The 16,811-nt window shown below is 46.8% G+C and overlaps 1 protein-coding gene across 1 annotated transcript; it reads left to right on the top strand.

Annotated features, from left to right (window-relative positions):
- The first annotated feature begins 6,656 nt into the window (after positions 1 to 6,656).
- ABCC12 (ATP binding cassette subfamily C member 12) lies at positions 6,657 to 11,703 on the top strand. The gene is given in 6 exon segments (XM_060083432.1): positions 6,657 to 6,753; positions 7,195 to 7,354; positions 8,655 to 8,733; positions 9,698 to 9,811; positions 11,350 to 11,514; positions 11,617 to 11,703. Coding segments are annotated over 6 exon segments (702 nt in total).
- The last annotated feature ends 5,108 nt before the right edge of the window (positions 11,704 to 16,811 follow it).

Below are 16,811 nucleotides of genomic sequence, written 5' to 3'. Positions count from 1 at the left end.
ACTGCAGATGACTCCTAAGTCACTTAAGCTGTCAGTTGAATTTGTAGGCTTTATAGAGACATGGTAGAAAGACCAAAGTGTTTGGAAGAATTTTTTTTTTTTTTTTTTTTTTTTGCTGTACGCGGGCCTCTCACTGTTGTGGCCTCTCCCGCTGCGGAGCACAGGCTCTGGACGCGCAGGCTCAGCGGCCATGGCTCACGGGCCCAGCCACTCCGCGGCATGTGGGATCCTCCCGGACTGGGGCACGAACCCGTGTCCCCCGCATCGGCAGGCGTACTCTCAACCACTGCACCACCAGGGAAGCCCCCTGGAAGAATATTTTAACTAAGCTCTGGGAAAAATTAGTTGGAGTGCAAACAGAGAGGAGGGTGCTACAGGGCCCAGTCTGGGTAGTCAGAGTGGCTTCCAGCCAGAATCCTTTGAGGGGGGTTAAAACAGGATGCAGCAGCAATGCCCGAGGACGTCATGACGGCACCAATGGAGGAATCTCAACTCTTTAGGGGTTTAAGCATGGAAAGTTTTAATTTTTTTTCTAATAATTTCTGCCAGTTGTTCTGATGAAGCCCCTTTCCCAGTAAATCAGGGGAACCTTCAGTGGTAATTGTGATTAATGTCCCTTCTGGTCAATGGTTAGCTCAGTCCAGTTAAAACTTCAATCTTGAAGGTACTCAGGTCACAGCCCCCCACCCTCCATCTGCTCAGAGGCTTGGAGTGGGCATGCTATGCTGCTCTATGTGTCGGGCAAGGGGGCAGGGTGACTGTTGGGAAGCACCCAGTCTTTTCTTTTAAACACTCTCTCCCTTTTCTCTGAGCCTGGCTCTCTGAGGCTGGTGCAAGGGGATGGAGGCGGGGAAGGACACATCCTCAGGTGACCACCCTGTTCTGGGTCATTCTCCTTTCTGCTGCTGATTTCTTCTGGTCCAGCTCCCCGTGCAGATGAGGTGTGGCAGGAGAGAGCCCCCAACAGGACCCAGGTCCCAGGCCGCTCTGCTGGGCACTGCCGATGGGCAGGCTCTGGCGGGTCCTCCCATGAGCTCCGCCTGGCCGCCTCACACTGCTTTCCTTTTATGTGGGGCCGCTGGCCTCATGCCGATCAGTGTGGAATCAAGACTACAGCCTCACATGCCATCTTCCCTCTGCACCCTAACTCTAGGAACTGCAGGAACGGGCAGGACCCACCTTCCATACATCTGGGGACCGAGCAACTCTGGGGCTGGGTCTTGCCTTCATCACTCGGCGGTGTCACCTCTCTGTCGCTCTGCCCTGTGCTCCTTCTCCTCTTTGGCTCAGGGGACATGCAGCAGGGGTACAAGATGTCAGCTTTCTTTTTTTTCCTCCACCTTTATAAACAATTGCCTTGACTCTTCTTTCCCTGAACTGGGGAAGAGAACCAATCCAGCACCCTCTTTTCCTTCCTCTGCCATCACAAATAATTGAGATCTCCTCACCTTCCACCCTGTAGAGATCAAAGGGGTCAACGGTCATTTCCACAGGGCCTTTGGGGGGTGGCTGCCCCCAAGACAGCGGTCCTTTGGAGGCAGACTGTGAGGTTCTCAGCCCCTTTTTTTCTCAGCTGTGGGTTCCAGTTGCCAGTTCTGGGAAAGACAGAAAGAGCCCACTCAGCACCATATGCTACCGCCATGTAGGATTTCTCAAAATATGTGCAAATCAAAGATGCCCATGGCAGCAGATTTTTAAGAGTATGAAGATGTGCTCATCTTTGTAAGAGATTCCTATATAAGAATGCATTGGCCCTTGAGTAAAAATTCCTCTCGCCCTATTTCTCCAGTAGCCCTAACCCTAAGTCTATGGAAGCACAGCCTGACCCCCTGTTTTGTCTGATTTCTTAATTTTAGGTTTAAGATGCTAAATGATGAAAACTACAGCCATCTCCTGTACTTTAACAGATATCTGTCCACTGAGCACCTGCCAGGAGCCGGAACCATGCCAGCTGCTGTGGGTTCAGCAGTGAACAAGCTGGACAGGTCTCTGCACTCATGGAGCTTACACGCTAGTGGGATATAAAGGGATATAAAGTAGGATGGAATAAATAAGTGCACAAGTAAATAAATAAGGAGACTTCAGAAATTGTTGAACTGTTATGAAGATAATGAAGCAGGGTAATTGACTGTCAGTGGGGAAGCAGCGTTAGACCCGATATAGTCAGGGAAGGCCTCTGCCAGGAGGTGACTTGCAAGCTGACACCTGGATCTGATAAAGAAGGAGCCAGGGAAGTGCTTCAGTCTGAGGGGCCAGGGAAGGCTGGGGACAGGCAGGAGACTGGTGCCTCTGGGGAACTCAGAAGCTCCTGTGGCCTGAGCAGGATGGTGGAGAATATGATATGAGGGGTCGGCGGGGCTCCGTCAGCTGTGGGCAAGGGTGTCACCTGTCTTCTAAGAAAGGCTTTCTCGCCTGCAGTACTGTGGACATTTGGGCCAGATAATCCTTTTTGACAGGGGCTGTCCTGTGTGTTGCAGGATGTCAGCAGTCTTCCTGATCTCTAACCAGGAGATGCCAGTAGAATTCCCCGCCTCCAAGGTCGTGACAACCTAAAATGTCTCTAGACATGGCCAAATGTCCAGGGGATGGGGTGCCTAATCACCCCGGCTGAGAGCCAGTGCCCTAAGAGAAATGGGAAGCCAGTGGCATGTGTAGAGCTGGGAGGCAGCAAGGGAGGCCCATTGAGATGAGCTCTCGGAGGGTCTGGACCCACACTGTTCTCACCTCATCCAGCTGCTCAGGCCACTCTGCCTCCTTCCTGTTAAGGCCACTTGCTGCTACCCAGAGTTTGCCTGGCAGACTTCTTATCATGAATGCTTCAGCACACACCGTCTTCTTAATCACCTCAACCAAGGTAACCCCCAGCCCAGCCCTAACCCCTCTTTCACATCTTACCATATAACTGACATTCTTAGGGTTCCTTGAAATTGCCTGTGTCTCATCCCGCCCGCCCACTAGAATGCAAGCCCTGGGGCTGCAGGGGTCTTGTCTATCACGTTCACCCCTGGGAAACCAGCCCCGACTGTGCCGGCACCCAGTCACTGCTCACCTAGTGAGGAAGACCTGGTCCTTTCTCCAGCCCACTAGCCCACCCTGCGACCGAGGCAGGTGCTGTTGGTGGCCCCCCCTTCCAGGGCAGGCCAGCTGGTCTCCCACTGCTTCGGGAAGGTGCTCAGTTCAAGGCTGAGGCAGGTTGTACCTGCAGTATGGGAAGTCCTCCCAGCGCCCCAGCAATGTCTGCAGGGAGTTAGTGGAGATGGAGCAGCATCCTCGGGACAAGTCAGGTGTGTTCCGTGAGGACTCCCAGGACCCCCAGGGGTATCAAGCTTCAGTTGCCCACAGTGAAGCCTATCCAGACTCTCCTCTTCTGTGCCTCAGTTCTCCCAGCTCCTACTGGGATTTTTTGGGTCCACCTCCTGGAGGTGTTTCCTAGGGCTGTTGTAACAAATTATAAACTAGTGGCTTAAAACCAGAGAAATGTATTCTCTTGTGGTCCTGGAAGTTGGAAGTCTAGAATCAAGGTGTCTGTAGGGCCATGTTCCCTTGGAAGGCTCTAGGGGAGAATCTGTTCCTTGTCCCTCCCAGCATCTGGTGGATGTTGGCTTCCTGGGCTTGTAGCTGCATCCCTCCAATCTCTGTCCTGCCTTCATGTCTCCTCCTCCTCTGTCTCTTATATGGACACTTGTTGGATTTAGGGTCCACCCAGGTAACCCAGCTTGATCTCAATGTCCTTAATTACACCTGCAAAGACCCTTTTCCTAATGAGGTAACATTCAAGGGTCCCAGGGATTTGGATGTGGAATATCTTTGGGGGGGACCTCCATTCAACCTGCTTGCCCTCAAACCTCAGGGTTGGCTTCTGGGGGATCCTGGCCTAAGGTGGGTGACCTTAGCAGGCCACCGTCTAAGCCTAGAATTTCTCATGTCCGAAGCAAGCAGATGGGCTTGATGGTTTTCTTCCACTTCTGATACCTGTGGTGACTGGGTTTCAGGTGCTTCCAGGATGTGGGGTAATCGGGGAGGGCACAGAGGTGCAGGACTCTACCAAGTGGCCGCAGGTGCTGGGTTTCCAGCAGTGTGGAGGCCCTGGGAGAATTCCTGCTTACAGCAGTTCCCCACCCCTCCAACCAAGAAGCTTGTGCCTGAGCAGTGCTGTGGTGGGATGACTCTGCCCATCTGGAGTGCCAGGGAGAATATAATTACCATTTGTTTCTAAATACAAAGGAAGTGTTTAAAGGCAAAACACCCCAACAGGAGTGTCTTTACATCTGGGCACTTGGCTGGGAATGGAGGCCTGCTTTTGGTGTGGTCCTGTTTAAGATGGGAGGGGTGATTCACAAGCCGGCCCTGAAGGCAGAGAGGGCTCTGACTGTGGCTGCTTGTCGCCCCCTCCACAGCTGAGTGGGCTGCTCCAAGTGTGCATACGGACAGGGACGGAGATCCAGGCCAAGTTCACCTCTGTGGAGCTGCTCAGGGAGTACATTTCGGTAAGAAATCAGTGCAAGAGGAGGAGTCAGTTAACTCTGGCAGAATTTAGGTATTTGATCTTTTTACATGTGAAAGGGATCTCTTTAAAAACTGAAATCGGACCACAACCCCTTTTCTTAACACCCATATTTACAATATAGTCTAAAGTCCTTGATGATGAGGGAGAGGTTCTTTTCAAAAAAATTTCCTCAAGGGTGGTTTCTGTACACAGAAGAGAGAATTCAGTGGCTTACTTTAGTTTCTAAAAATTAATACTTGCTTGACTAAAATTGTAAATTGAAAAAACTAGTCTTCCTCTTCTTTAAAAGATTTTTTTTATTATTAGTTTCTGCTTTGTAACAAAGTGAATCAGTCATACATATACATCTGTTCCCACATCCCTTCCCTCCTGCGTCTCCCTCCCTCCCACCCTCCCCATCCCACCCCTCCAGGCGGTCACACAGCACGGAGCCGATCTCCCTGTGCTATGCGGCTGCTTCCCACTATCTATCGTCCATGCCTCTCTTTCGCTTTGTCACAGCTTACCCTTCCCCCTCCCCATATCCTCAAGTCCATTCTCAAGTAGGTCTGTGTCTTTATTCCCGTCTTACCCCTAGGTTCTTCATGACATTTTTTTTTTCTTAAATTCCATATATATGTGTTAGCATACGGTATTTGTCTTTCTCTTTCTGAGTTACTTCACTCTGTATGACAGACTGTTCCCCTTACAAATCCTGCTATTCTTTGAAAAGCAGTCTTGCCAATTCAAGCAGTCACTTTTAAGTGCCTTTGAACAGCATTTGGCCCCTTTTACAAACTTAATTAAATACTTTAAAACATTTTAAACTGCATTTTAAAATTTAATGCATTCCATTTCCTTTTTAAGTACCTCGATAATCTGATTTAACAAACCTTCCTGAGGTTATATAAATCTAATAAATTAAACTTATAAATATGGTGAGCTTTAAATTCTCATGACAATGCTGTATATAAACAGTAAGTTTTTAAACTTAAAACCATGTTAAAATAAGTTATTCAATTTTACATTTTAAATTAGAATCACAAGCCTGAATGTTATTAACATTATGAATGCTTAAAGCACCAAATATGCAGATTACATAAACTAAAAATATTCCAATCTTGCTTCTCTTAAATATTATTATTACTAATTCTAAATCTTCTAGGGATTAAAAATACTCACTGTCTAGGAATACAATTATTTTCTCAGCTAATTGTGGTTGCCTTTCGACCATTGATGTGGGCGGGTCAGCCACCATAATGGGGAACACGGGAGCTCTATTTCTCCTGGTTAACAGTGACTTTATAATTCAGAGGAAGGGTTAGTCTTATAATGCAGTCAAGTTGCTCTCCTCCTTAATTAGAGGAGATTTGCATTTCTTGGGCTCTTATAAAACTTTAGCTCCTTTTCCATGTAACTCTGAACTTGACACCCGGTGCTACCGTCATCTTCCTGCTTCTAACACCATAGCGACTCTTGCAGATAATGAAATTGTATCTGATCGAATTCTGAAAATCTCAAGGCTTGGTCTGGATTTGTCACACAGCTTCAAGGTCACACTGCTGACACTTGCCCAGGCTCACAAGGCCCAGTATGAGCTGCCACTTACAGTCATCCATTCTATTCACTAAGCTCTAGCCACACGACTTTTCTTTCTGTTCCTCAAAGTCCCCACACTCATTCTGGCCTCAGGGCTTTTGCACTAGCTGTCTACTCTGCCTGGAATGAATCTTCCTGTAGCTGACATCTTCTCAGCATTCCAGGTCTCAGCTTGAATGTCACATCCTCACAGATGCCTTCCTCAACACTTAAGTAACTTTTACTCCTCCTACCCTTCCACCCCACACATTGTGTGTTCTATTACAATACTCTGTTTTATTGTCTTCATTTCTCATCTCTTCTCTTGTTTATTATCTGACTTCCCCACTGCAATGTGAGTTTCTGGAGTGCAGTGTCCTTATTGGTCTAGTTCACCAGCATGAATACCAGTACCTAGAATTGTGTGAATGAATGAATGAATGAAATGGATGGAAAAGCAAGTGACTATTAACCCATCATTTGTTATTCTGCTTTTCAGACGTGTGTTCCTGAATGCACTCACCCCCTCAAAGTAGGGACCTGTCCCTGTGACTGGCCCAGCCGCGGGGAGATAACATTCAGAGACTATCAGATGAGATACAGAGACAACACTCCCCTTGTTCTCAACGGGCTGAACTTGAACATCCAGAGCAGGCAGACAGTTGGGATTGTTGGAAGAACAGGTTCTGGTGAGGACAAGCTCTGATTGTGCTTCTTTCAGGTTGTTTTCTTTGCATTTCCACTGGGCATGCTAGTTAAATCACACCAGAGGGTGATGTGCATGTGTGGTGGATTGGTTGTTTTTTCCCTGACATCTCTTTACTGTAAATTAAGATTTCAGGTTGGATGGATGTGTGGAGTTAGAAGTAAACACACATCAGTTTTTGAATTAATTAAATGAGAGTCATTCTGGTGAGATGAGGCCCAGAGGATGAGTCATGTGTTAATAGCCCCTGCAGGGATGGACAGGTTAACTGTATTAGGGTAGCTGAGTGCCCCTGCAGAGTGGGATTTCTGTCTGCACAAGGCCATTTTCATTGCATTAAAAATTCCCTTGATTAGATAGATACTCAGGTATGATGGAATACAAACTGATGTTTGATTTGCTGAGTTGCACTTCTCGTTCCCAGGCGAGTCGTCCTTAGGAATGGCCTTGTTTCATCTGGTGGAGCCTGCCAGTGGCACAATCCTCATAGATGGCATGGATATCTATACTGTTGGTTTGGAAGACCTCAGAACCAAGCTGACTGTGGTCCCCCAGGATCCTGTCCTGTTTGTAGGTACAGTAAGGTAGCTGTTTTTTGGGTTTTTTTGTTTGTTTGTTTGTTTGTTTTGCGGCACGCGGGACTCTCACTGTTGTGGCCTCTCCCGTTGCGGAGCACAGGCTCCGGACGCGCAGGCTCAGCGGCCATGGCTCACGGGCCCAGCCGCTCCACGGCATGTGGGATCCTCCCGGACCGGGGCACGAACCCGTGTCCCCTGCATCGGCAGGCGGACTCTCAACCACTGCGCCACCAGGGAAGCCCAGGTAGCTGTTTTTGATCGTTGTGCATCCCTATTTTTGGATAGTGAAATCAGTCCAACAAGAGCTTTGTGAAGCGCCCACGCCGTGGCTGGCCTGGGGCTGTCCTATCCTGAGATGCTCACAAGCCTTGGGAGAAGCTGAGGACTAGGGGCCTGAACATTACTTGTGTTTTATAAACTATATCACAAATACACAAAATGCTTATGTGCAGGGTGAGCAGATATCCCAGTTGGCCCTGGACAGCCCTGATTTATGCCTGTTTCAACATCCTATCGGGTTTAGCAGTGGCCACTCCCTAAATTACCCCAGTTTGCACAATCAAATAAATGGATATTCTACGTATGTAGCTATCTTTTCGGAAGTACGTCAATTCATTCCCACTAAGACGTGAACAGAAACTGCTCAAGTCCAAGAACAGTATGGCTGCAACTTCTACAGGGCTCAAGATCTGTTGTCATGGCACAAGGAGAAAACCACAGTTACTCACTTACCCCAGTGTAGTGGCTGCCCCTCTAACAAGAGGGACATTTCCCCCATTGAGCACCAAATGAAGTAGGGGACTGTATTGAGAGTTGAATGAAAAGGACCTTCCGCGTCTTGAAATGCTAGACTCACACCCTGCACGTAAGGTGCTCATCCTCTGCAATGCCCGGGAGCTGCAGATAAAGCTCTTGCCTCTGAAGGCAGAGTGAACACACCGGGAGGTGGAATTGCTCGCTGCCTCTCTCTCTGCCAAGAATTTGCATAAGGTCAGATCCGCTCTGCTGCACACGGCCACGGAGAGGACCAAATGTGTCTCCCCAGTGCCTCGCTTGGAGCTATCTCTTGGCAGGGTTGGTGGTCTGCCCGCCTTGGTGGTTTCTGCTGCATCCCATAGTCATGGGTCCATGGTCTTTCGGCCTGAGGTTGGTATTTCATGAACCACTGCCCTGGACTAAGCACTGCTCTTGTTGCTGTGGCATCATCACACTCCACCTCCCGCTCTCCCCCTCATGCTGTGGAAAACATGCTCTCCCATCCCCTCGTCCTCAGAAGTTCAGCTTCCTCTCCTTTCTTTCATTGCAGGTACAACTTGGATCCCTTTGAGAGTCACAGCGATGAGATGCTCTGGTAGGTTCTGGAGAGAACATTCATGAGAGAAACAGTAGGTCTCTGGGGCTGTTCTTGATGTGTCCGCTTCCCAGCACCAGTGCCCCAGACACCTGGCTCAGGTTTAGATTTGGCCAGTTGTTTGTTGGCACCACCTATGTCAATCCTTATTACTCCTTGTTAAAAGCAACAATAGATAGTACTTATTAGGCCACTGCAGTGATTCAGTCAAGAGCTCTACATGCATTATCTCAGCTGGTCCTGACTACAACCCTCTGAGGTTGGTACTCCTACCCCTACTTTTAGAGATGCAGAAATTAAGACTCAGAGTAGTCAGGTGTTAGTAGCAGAATGGAGACTTGACCCCAAGCCCATCTGACTCTAGACCAGAGGAAGTGCCCTACTGCTCTGCCAAATAGCCTCATTTGCTTATTGAAGCAGATAAACTCTGGGAAGGTGAGAGGGCATGGCCTGGAATGAACCATTTGTGAGATGGAACCCTGTCCTATAAGAGCTGCAGCTGGGGTCAGCAGGTGAGCGTGGCCACCTCTGCAGCCCAGAGGGAATTTTTTTTCCCAGGACTTGGTACCAAGGTGAGCATCCCCCAAAGCCACTTTGACTTGTCATGCTAGATAAATCAGACCCTGTCTTTACCTTTCCTTGATGACCAGAAATCTCCATCCCATCTCCATTTTATGCATAAAAATAAGGATCCTGAAAGCCATTTACACTTGTTTGTGTTTCTCTGGAGCCATATGTGCATCATTTGTACTCTTTTGCCAAGGTGTCTATGGGGTTCTATGAATCACACTGTGATTTTAAATTATTAATGACTGCCTACTCCTTGGTCTTTCCCTGGTGCCTGTTCACAATATAGAAATGATTGTTGTTTTGCACTTTCTTTTCTGCAGTAAAATAAAGCCAGCCGATAAATGCAAGAGAAGGGGGCAATCAATATGGAGGATACAGGACAATTTTATAGATCATCAGCACAATATGGCATTCTCTGTGTTCTATAGATAATGAAACTCCAAGAAAAATTACAGGCAGAAGTCACAGAAAATGGAGAAAGCTTCTCAGTAGGGGAACGTCAGCTGCTTTGTATGGCCTGAGTGCTTCTCCATAATTCAAAAGTAAGGAAACAACGAGGAAAATGGATTGGTCCAATTTTGGATATTTCCTGCAGCGCCACTCAATCCAAGAGGTAGAGCCAGGCGTTTGTCTTTCAATAAAGAGAGAGCAATTGGGCCATTTAAACACCGATCACTTTTTCTTAAGACAAAGTTGTGAGGAGAAAAAATTGAAAAATAACAGCTATTTACAGCAATAGCACTTGCCTCCCCTGGACCTTTCCCTGGGAGGTCTTGCTTAGGTATTCTCTCTGTCCTCCTAAGTGGTTTGGGTTTGAGAAATCTGCCTCTCAACTTTTTCCCTTTGTCCCTGAGTAATTCTGAGGCCCGATATACAGTACTCAAGATACTAAAGAAGGCCTTCAGAATGCCAGGATATAAGGACTGTAAAATTTATACTCATTTTTCTTAGTGACTTAGCCATCTTTGCTTACTGATTTCGGAGAAGGGATTGCTGTTGCTTTAGAAATCCCAGTCTCTGAACGCTGATCAAAGTGTAACCCATCGTGTGTGCTCTCTACATGTGCTAACGACAGGGAAGGGAGCAAGCAGGCATTCAGTCCTGACTTTGGCACTGCACAGTACTGAGTGGTTGATGTGTTGTTCTTGCATTTCACGTTTATGATAAGGCGTAACCCCCTTTTACAGACAAAGAAATGGAGCCTTGGGGAAGTCAAGTAATTTAGCCAAAGTCAAGCAGGGTTAGAGCTGAACTCAAGCCCTCTGACTGGCAAACCAGCACTGTGGCAGGCAGAATAATGGCCCCTCCAATGATGACCATGTCCTGATACCTGGAATCTGTGAACATGTTACCTTACCTGGGAAAAAGGGGCTTTGCAGATGTGATTAAGTCAAGGATCATGAGATGGGGAGATTATCCTGGATTACCTTTGTGGGCCCAGTGTAACTACACTAGTCTTTATAAGGGGAGGAAAAAGAGTCAGAAAGAAAGAAGAAATGCAATGATGGAAGTAAAGGTTAGAGTGAAGCCAGAAAGAGGCCACGAGCCAAGGAATGCAGGCAGTCTCCAGACGCTGGAAAAGGGAAGAAAACCATTTCTTCTCTTGAGCCTGCAAAAGAAATGCAGTCCTGACAATACCTTGGCTTTAGGACTTCTGACCTCCAGAACTGTAAGATAATAAATTTGTATTGTTTTGAGCCTCTAATTTGTGCTAATTTGTTATAGCAGCAGTAGGAAACATAACAAGTACTGTTATTATATCTCATGCTAACTCATGTAGTACAGTAGATAAAGACCATGGGGCATTTCTTCTTATTGGTTTGTAGGATTAGAATAAACCATTCACAAAAAGTGGAGCAAAGAGCATACAACCTTGTTTCTCCAGCAAGTCCCTCTGAGGAAGATGAAGGTGGTGTGATATGACTTTTATTCTCTTGTTCTTTTTCTAACTTTTTGAGATGGATACTTAGCTCATTACTTTTCAGCCCTTCTTTTTTAATAAATTGAGCTAAGACTATAAGTTTCCCTCTAGGTATAGCTTTGGCTTGGTGTGACTTTCACAATGCTCCTTCCTCAACATATCATTCTCCTTGATGAAGCCACTGCCTCCATGGACTCTAAGACTGGCACCCTTGTTCACAGCACCATCAAAGATGCCTTCAAAGACTGCACTGTGTTGACCATTGCCCACCACCTCAACACGGTCCTCAACTGTGACCGCATCCTGGTCCTGGAAAACGGGAAGGTGCAGGAAGTTGGCGTCACCTCTCCAGAGGCTTCAGTGGTTTGGGCTCTGTGGTGGGTGGATATTTTCTGACAATTTCAGCTCTTCTTCTCTGACTTTCAGGTGGTTGAGTTTGATAAGCCTGAAGTCCTTGCTGAGAAGCCAGATTCTGCGTTTGTGATGTCACTAGCAGCAGAAAACAAAGTCTGACTATAAAGGTCCCCATAGGGGCCCCATCAGCTGATTTTAGAGGAAGAGAAGGCTGTGTGAGATGAGTCAGATGTGCCTGCAGGGGGAGGGGCCATTATCTCAGGGGGCAGGTCTGGTCCACCATCTCTCCCACACCTGGAGCACAGGCAGAGCTGGGGTGGAGGTTGTTTCCTTGCCTCGCCCAGCACATGCCTCCTGACCTCACTTGGAGGGCATGGGTCTGGTCCTAGGTGATGAACAGAGGCAGAAGAAGCTTGTGGGTTAAAAAACTGCCCCCACCTTCTAAAACCCCAACCATCCCTCATGTGTCCTTATCATTACCACCTCAGTGCCTGGGAATGGAACCATTGTAACTTTCAGTTAAAAACTGGTCAAACAGAATGGAAAAATGCCTACGGATGGACTTTGTAAAGGTTTCCTGCCTTGTTATCAGAAGGGAAAAGAGCAGAGTTTTCTTCCTGCTTAACTCCTATTCACATCTATTTGGAGTGTGTGACAAGCAGTAACTACACAGATCTGTAGCATGAAAGATTGATTACAGTGTTTGGTGAAAATTAAAAAAAAATCATATTGTATGTCCCATTTGCTCTATTAGAATAACCAGGGAAACAAAATGTTGGAGTTTTTCTGTAAATTACATTTTTATATCTTCTATATTGGTCATTAAAATGCAGTAGGAAATTAAACTACCCTGAAATGTTGCCTTGCAATTATTTTGCTGAAGATATTCCAGTTTCTGTACTATTTACTCTCACAGACCCTCTTTGCTTTCTCCATTGACTCAGTTAACAAACCTCCACAGCATTTCCTGAATAAAACCTTTCTTTCCAGCCTCAAAGTTTGCTATGACAGAGGCAGTAAAGACATAGTCCCAGCTGCCCAGGAGTGATTGGCATGGGGCAGCCATGGCCAGTGAAGCCCCCATCCCACCCCTTCTTAGTCTTGGTCCCATCCTTCACCCTATCCTTCCAAACATGGAGGAAGGCAAGCCTGGCACATAGTACTCAAGAATGAGTGACATGAGTGCATGACACCATGATGAACTCATCCTGGCAGGTACCTGCCATCTCCCTACTCCCAGGGTATATTTACATGTTAAGGGTTTAATCTGGAGAGGCTGAGATTTAGGGCAGACAAGCCACCCACCAGCATCTCAAAGGCTGGGTTTGTGGCATGTGCTTCCAACAAATCAGTCTCCAGCTCTCCTCTGGCCAGGCCTGGGCAGGTGTCTGCAGGGCCAGAGGTGAAGCAGGCACAGCTGGCTACAGGTAGAGCTCTCCGTCTGGTGACCGTTAAGGCCCTGGCTAAGCTAGTTGGGCAGCAATTCAGCCATCAGCAGAGGGCACAGAGCAAGAAAGATGTGGTTGAAAAGGCCACGAGTGAGGGGGCTCCGTTCACGGCAGCTCCGTGCCAAGTTCAGATCTCCCTGTGAAGGGACACAGTGCATCTTAGAAGGGTTCACTGTCCTGACCCGATTCTTGCCTTATCACATATGTGAGGCTGATCTGAGGTCTTCAAATCCACATCCACTGAGCTCTGGAGCAGCTGCTCCAGGCTGAGTGTGGCCTTCACATTGATGGATGGATGTCCAGTGACTCCTCCACGTGGCAAGCAGACCAGGCAGTCTGTGCTGCTTGTGGAAATCCATGCCAGCTGTGTGATGGAGGAGGATGCTTTGTTTTCTACCAACTCAGCACCAGCCAGACAATCAGTCTATGATTTCAGGAAGGTGTTTCCAGGAGGGCAGTAGGGCGCCAAGGCTACAAAGATCCCTGTGGCTCATTTAGATGCACTAAAATATGAATTGTCTCCTGCTACTTGTTTCTGCCCATGCTCCCCTTGGCTTGTACTGTCCAGAAGAGAATAACAATCCTGACTCACCCCTGTGATGTGCCAGGCACCGTGATAAGCATTTTTACATGAGTAATTTCATTGACTCTTCACCTCACAGCATGAAATGGATGCTTTTATTATTCCCATCTTCCAGAGGTAGAAACTGAGGCTCACTGAGGTTAGTAACTTAGCTATAGATGTACAAAAGGAAAAAACAGAGGCAGGATTTGAACCCTAACCAGTCTGACTCTAGCACCCTGCTCCTAACCCCTCCACAAGAGCCCCTCATGCCCATTCCCCTCATCCTGTAGCAGGGACAGTGATGGTTGTCAGTATGGCACCCGGCAAAGAGTGACTTCCAGAGGGATAACTATTGCTTGCATGTGCAATGACACGGATTGGTCTCAGGCAGCCCTCCCCTCCCACCCCTACTGTCACTGAAATGTTGGCCAGGGAGAAAGTATGTTGAATAATAATAACCGATGTTTAGCCAGTAAAGACAGACCTCGGAGATTCTGCAGGTTTGGTTCCAGACCATGGCAATAAAGCAAATATTGCAATAAAGTGAGTCACACATTTTTTTTGGTTTCCCAGTGCACATTAAATTTATATTTGCACTATACTGTAGTCCACCAAATGTGCAAGAGCATTATGTCTAAAAAAAAGTACATGTCTTAATGAAAAAATATTTTATTACTAAAAAATGCTATCATACAAACCTTCAGTGAATCATAATAACATTAAAGGTCACTGATCACAGATCACCATAACAAATACAGTAATAATGAAAAATTTGAAATATTGTGAGAATTACCGAAGTGTGACAAAGAGACAAGAAGTGATCAAATGCCATTGGACAAATGGCACTGAGAGACTTGCTTGACGCAGGGCTGCCACAGACCTTTGATTTGTAAAAAACGCAGTATCTGTCAAGTGCAATAAAGCAAAGAGCAATCAAGTGAGGTGTGCCTGTAGTCCTCAAAACACAGACTGAGTTCATTGAATCCTCACCATATTGCTGTGGGGAAGGTACCAGTGTTACCTTCATATTACGGATGATGACACTGAGGCACTGAGAGCCCCTGGACCAACGTCACACAGAGAGTGAAATCTGACTCCAGGCAGGCTGGTGCTGGAATGTGTGCTCCTCAGTCCCATGGAGCACTGCTGGAAATCTGAGACTCTCCAGGTGAGAAAGAGCCCAGTGTTCAGAGTTGTAAAGCCTGTGTCAGGATTAGGCTCAGTTATGCTGGGGTAACAAACAGCCTCACAGCTCAGTGGTTTATTTCCCGTTCACATGACATGTCCACCATGGGTCATCTGTGCCTGTGCTGTTTATCTTCTTCATTCTGCAGCCCAGGCTGGCAGAGCAATCAGAAATGCCACGTGTCATTTCACCACATTTCATGGGCAGCAAGTCCCATGGCCATTCCTGAGTTCAGCAGGGAGGTGAGGCATGTACTCCACCTGTGGCAGGGGGCGGGCATGTCAAGGCACATGGTCAAGCTTGTCCCTGCAGGGATTTGTATAATCCACCTCTTGGGAGGGACAGCAGATATTTTGAGCAACATTACAACCTACCACAGCCTGGGTTTGGGTGTTAATTTTGGCACTGAGTGGCTGTGTGATCTGGGGAAAGTAGCTTGCCCTCTCTGAGCCTCCATTAACTCATCTGTAAAATTTGGGGGTTTGGACTGAGTTCTTTTCAGTCTTGACTTTCAATACAGGAGGAATAAAAAGGAGATATGAAAATAGTTTCTACAGACTGGAATTTGGACTTCCAAGGGGATTATAGTGAACCCTAAATGTAATTAAACATTTTTGTAAATGTTAAATTTGTAAAGTAACTTGAACAAGGTTTAACTGAGTTCTGACTCTTCCTTTAGTGTCTACTCTGATGCTCATTAGGACATTAGAAGGACTTTGAAATTTTTATTCTCACTTTATTTGATGCCTCGGTTTTGCTGTCTTCTCTTAATCTGCCTGTCTATTAGGTGATCATACGTTCAATGTTATGACTTAGAACTTCTCAAATATCCTTTATTAGGTGCTAGCAAAGAATAGAATAAGCCACCAATAAGCATTGTTATTATAAATTAATAATAAATTGCCTGTGACATGCTTCAGAACGGCTGATCTAGAGTGGGGATGGGCAAACTACAGCCCATATGCTAAATCCAGCCTGCCTGTTTTTATAAATAAAGTTTTATTGGAACACAGCCATCCTTGTTTGTTAATGTATTACCTCTGGCTACTTTTTGGCAGAGCTGAGTAGTTGCAACCAAACGCATGTCCTCAAAGCCAGAAATATTTACTCTCCCGGCCCTTTACAGAAAAAGTTTAGGCATTGGTGTGTAATGCAATTCAGGTCAATGAGACGTAAGAGGGAAGTCAGCTGAGGGTTGGAGGGTGGCTTCTGGAAAGCGTTCTCTCCCATGGTCTGGTGTGTGTGTGTGGTGTCTGAAGCTGCGGCAGCCACCTTGTGCCCATGGAGGAAGTAGAGAGATGGACGGAACATAAGTTCTTACTTATGACATTGAGCTGATGTTTTGCCGACCCTGAAGTCACCCCACCTCTTGTCATGTGAGAGGTTGCATTTTCTTTATGGTTTAGACCAGCTGGAGTTGACTTACTGTTACTTGTGGCTAAAAACATCATAAAGGATGCAGAAGACAGTGACATCCTCCTGCCTGGGAAGATGCTGAGCCTGACCCAAGGAAAAGCAAACCTGGGTCCCTGCCCTGGAGTCACACCCATTTTCCTCTACCTTAGAAGTGGCCCAAATGGGCACTAGTTCACATCCAAGCAAGAAGGACTTTCTAATTCTCATCTCCTGCCAAAGCTTCATGCCACATATGAATATTTCCCTCACCTTCCCTCCCTGCTGCTTGAGATCAGAAGGACCCAGAAAGAACTCACAGATTTTATTCTTGCTATTCAAGTGAACAGATCTGAAATCAGCCAAGAATTGTTGGTCAAAATATGAAATATTCTTTGCTAAGAGTTGGAGTCACTTTGGCCAGAACAGCATGATTTAAAATGAATTAAAAAGCGCAGGAGGTCAGTTTGGGTTCAGATGGACGATCAAAGAAATCACTTTTCTTTTGGCCCTTTGTAGAAGGTCACCTCCGAGTGAGGCTAAATCGGGCACTAAAACCTTCAAATACATGCTGATTTCCATGGAGAGGGTCTGCCTGCCTGACTTCCCGATGTGCATGTTCATGGCTTCTGCTGAAAGGCTTTCCCTCTGGTGGGACTGGCATTAAAGGGCCAGA

This window comes from Mesoplodon densirostris, chromosome 19 (assembly GCF_025265405.1).
Source record: "Mesoplodon densirostris isolate mMesDen1 chromosome 19, mMesDen1 primary haplotype, whole genome shotgun sequence".
Lineage (NCBI taxonomy): Eukaryota > Metazoa > Chordata > Mammalia > Artiodactyla > Ziphiidae > Mesoplodon > Mesoplodon densirostris.
This window is presented reverse-complemented; position numbering and strand designations above follow the sequence as displayed.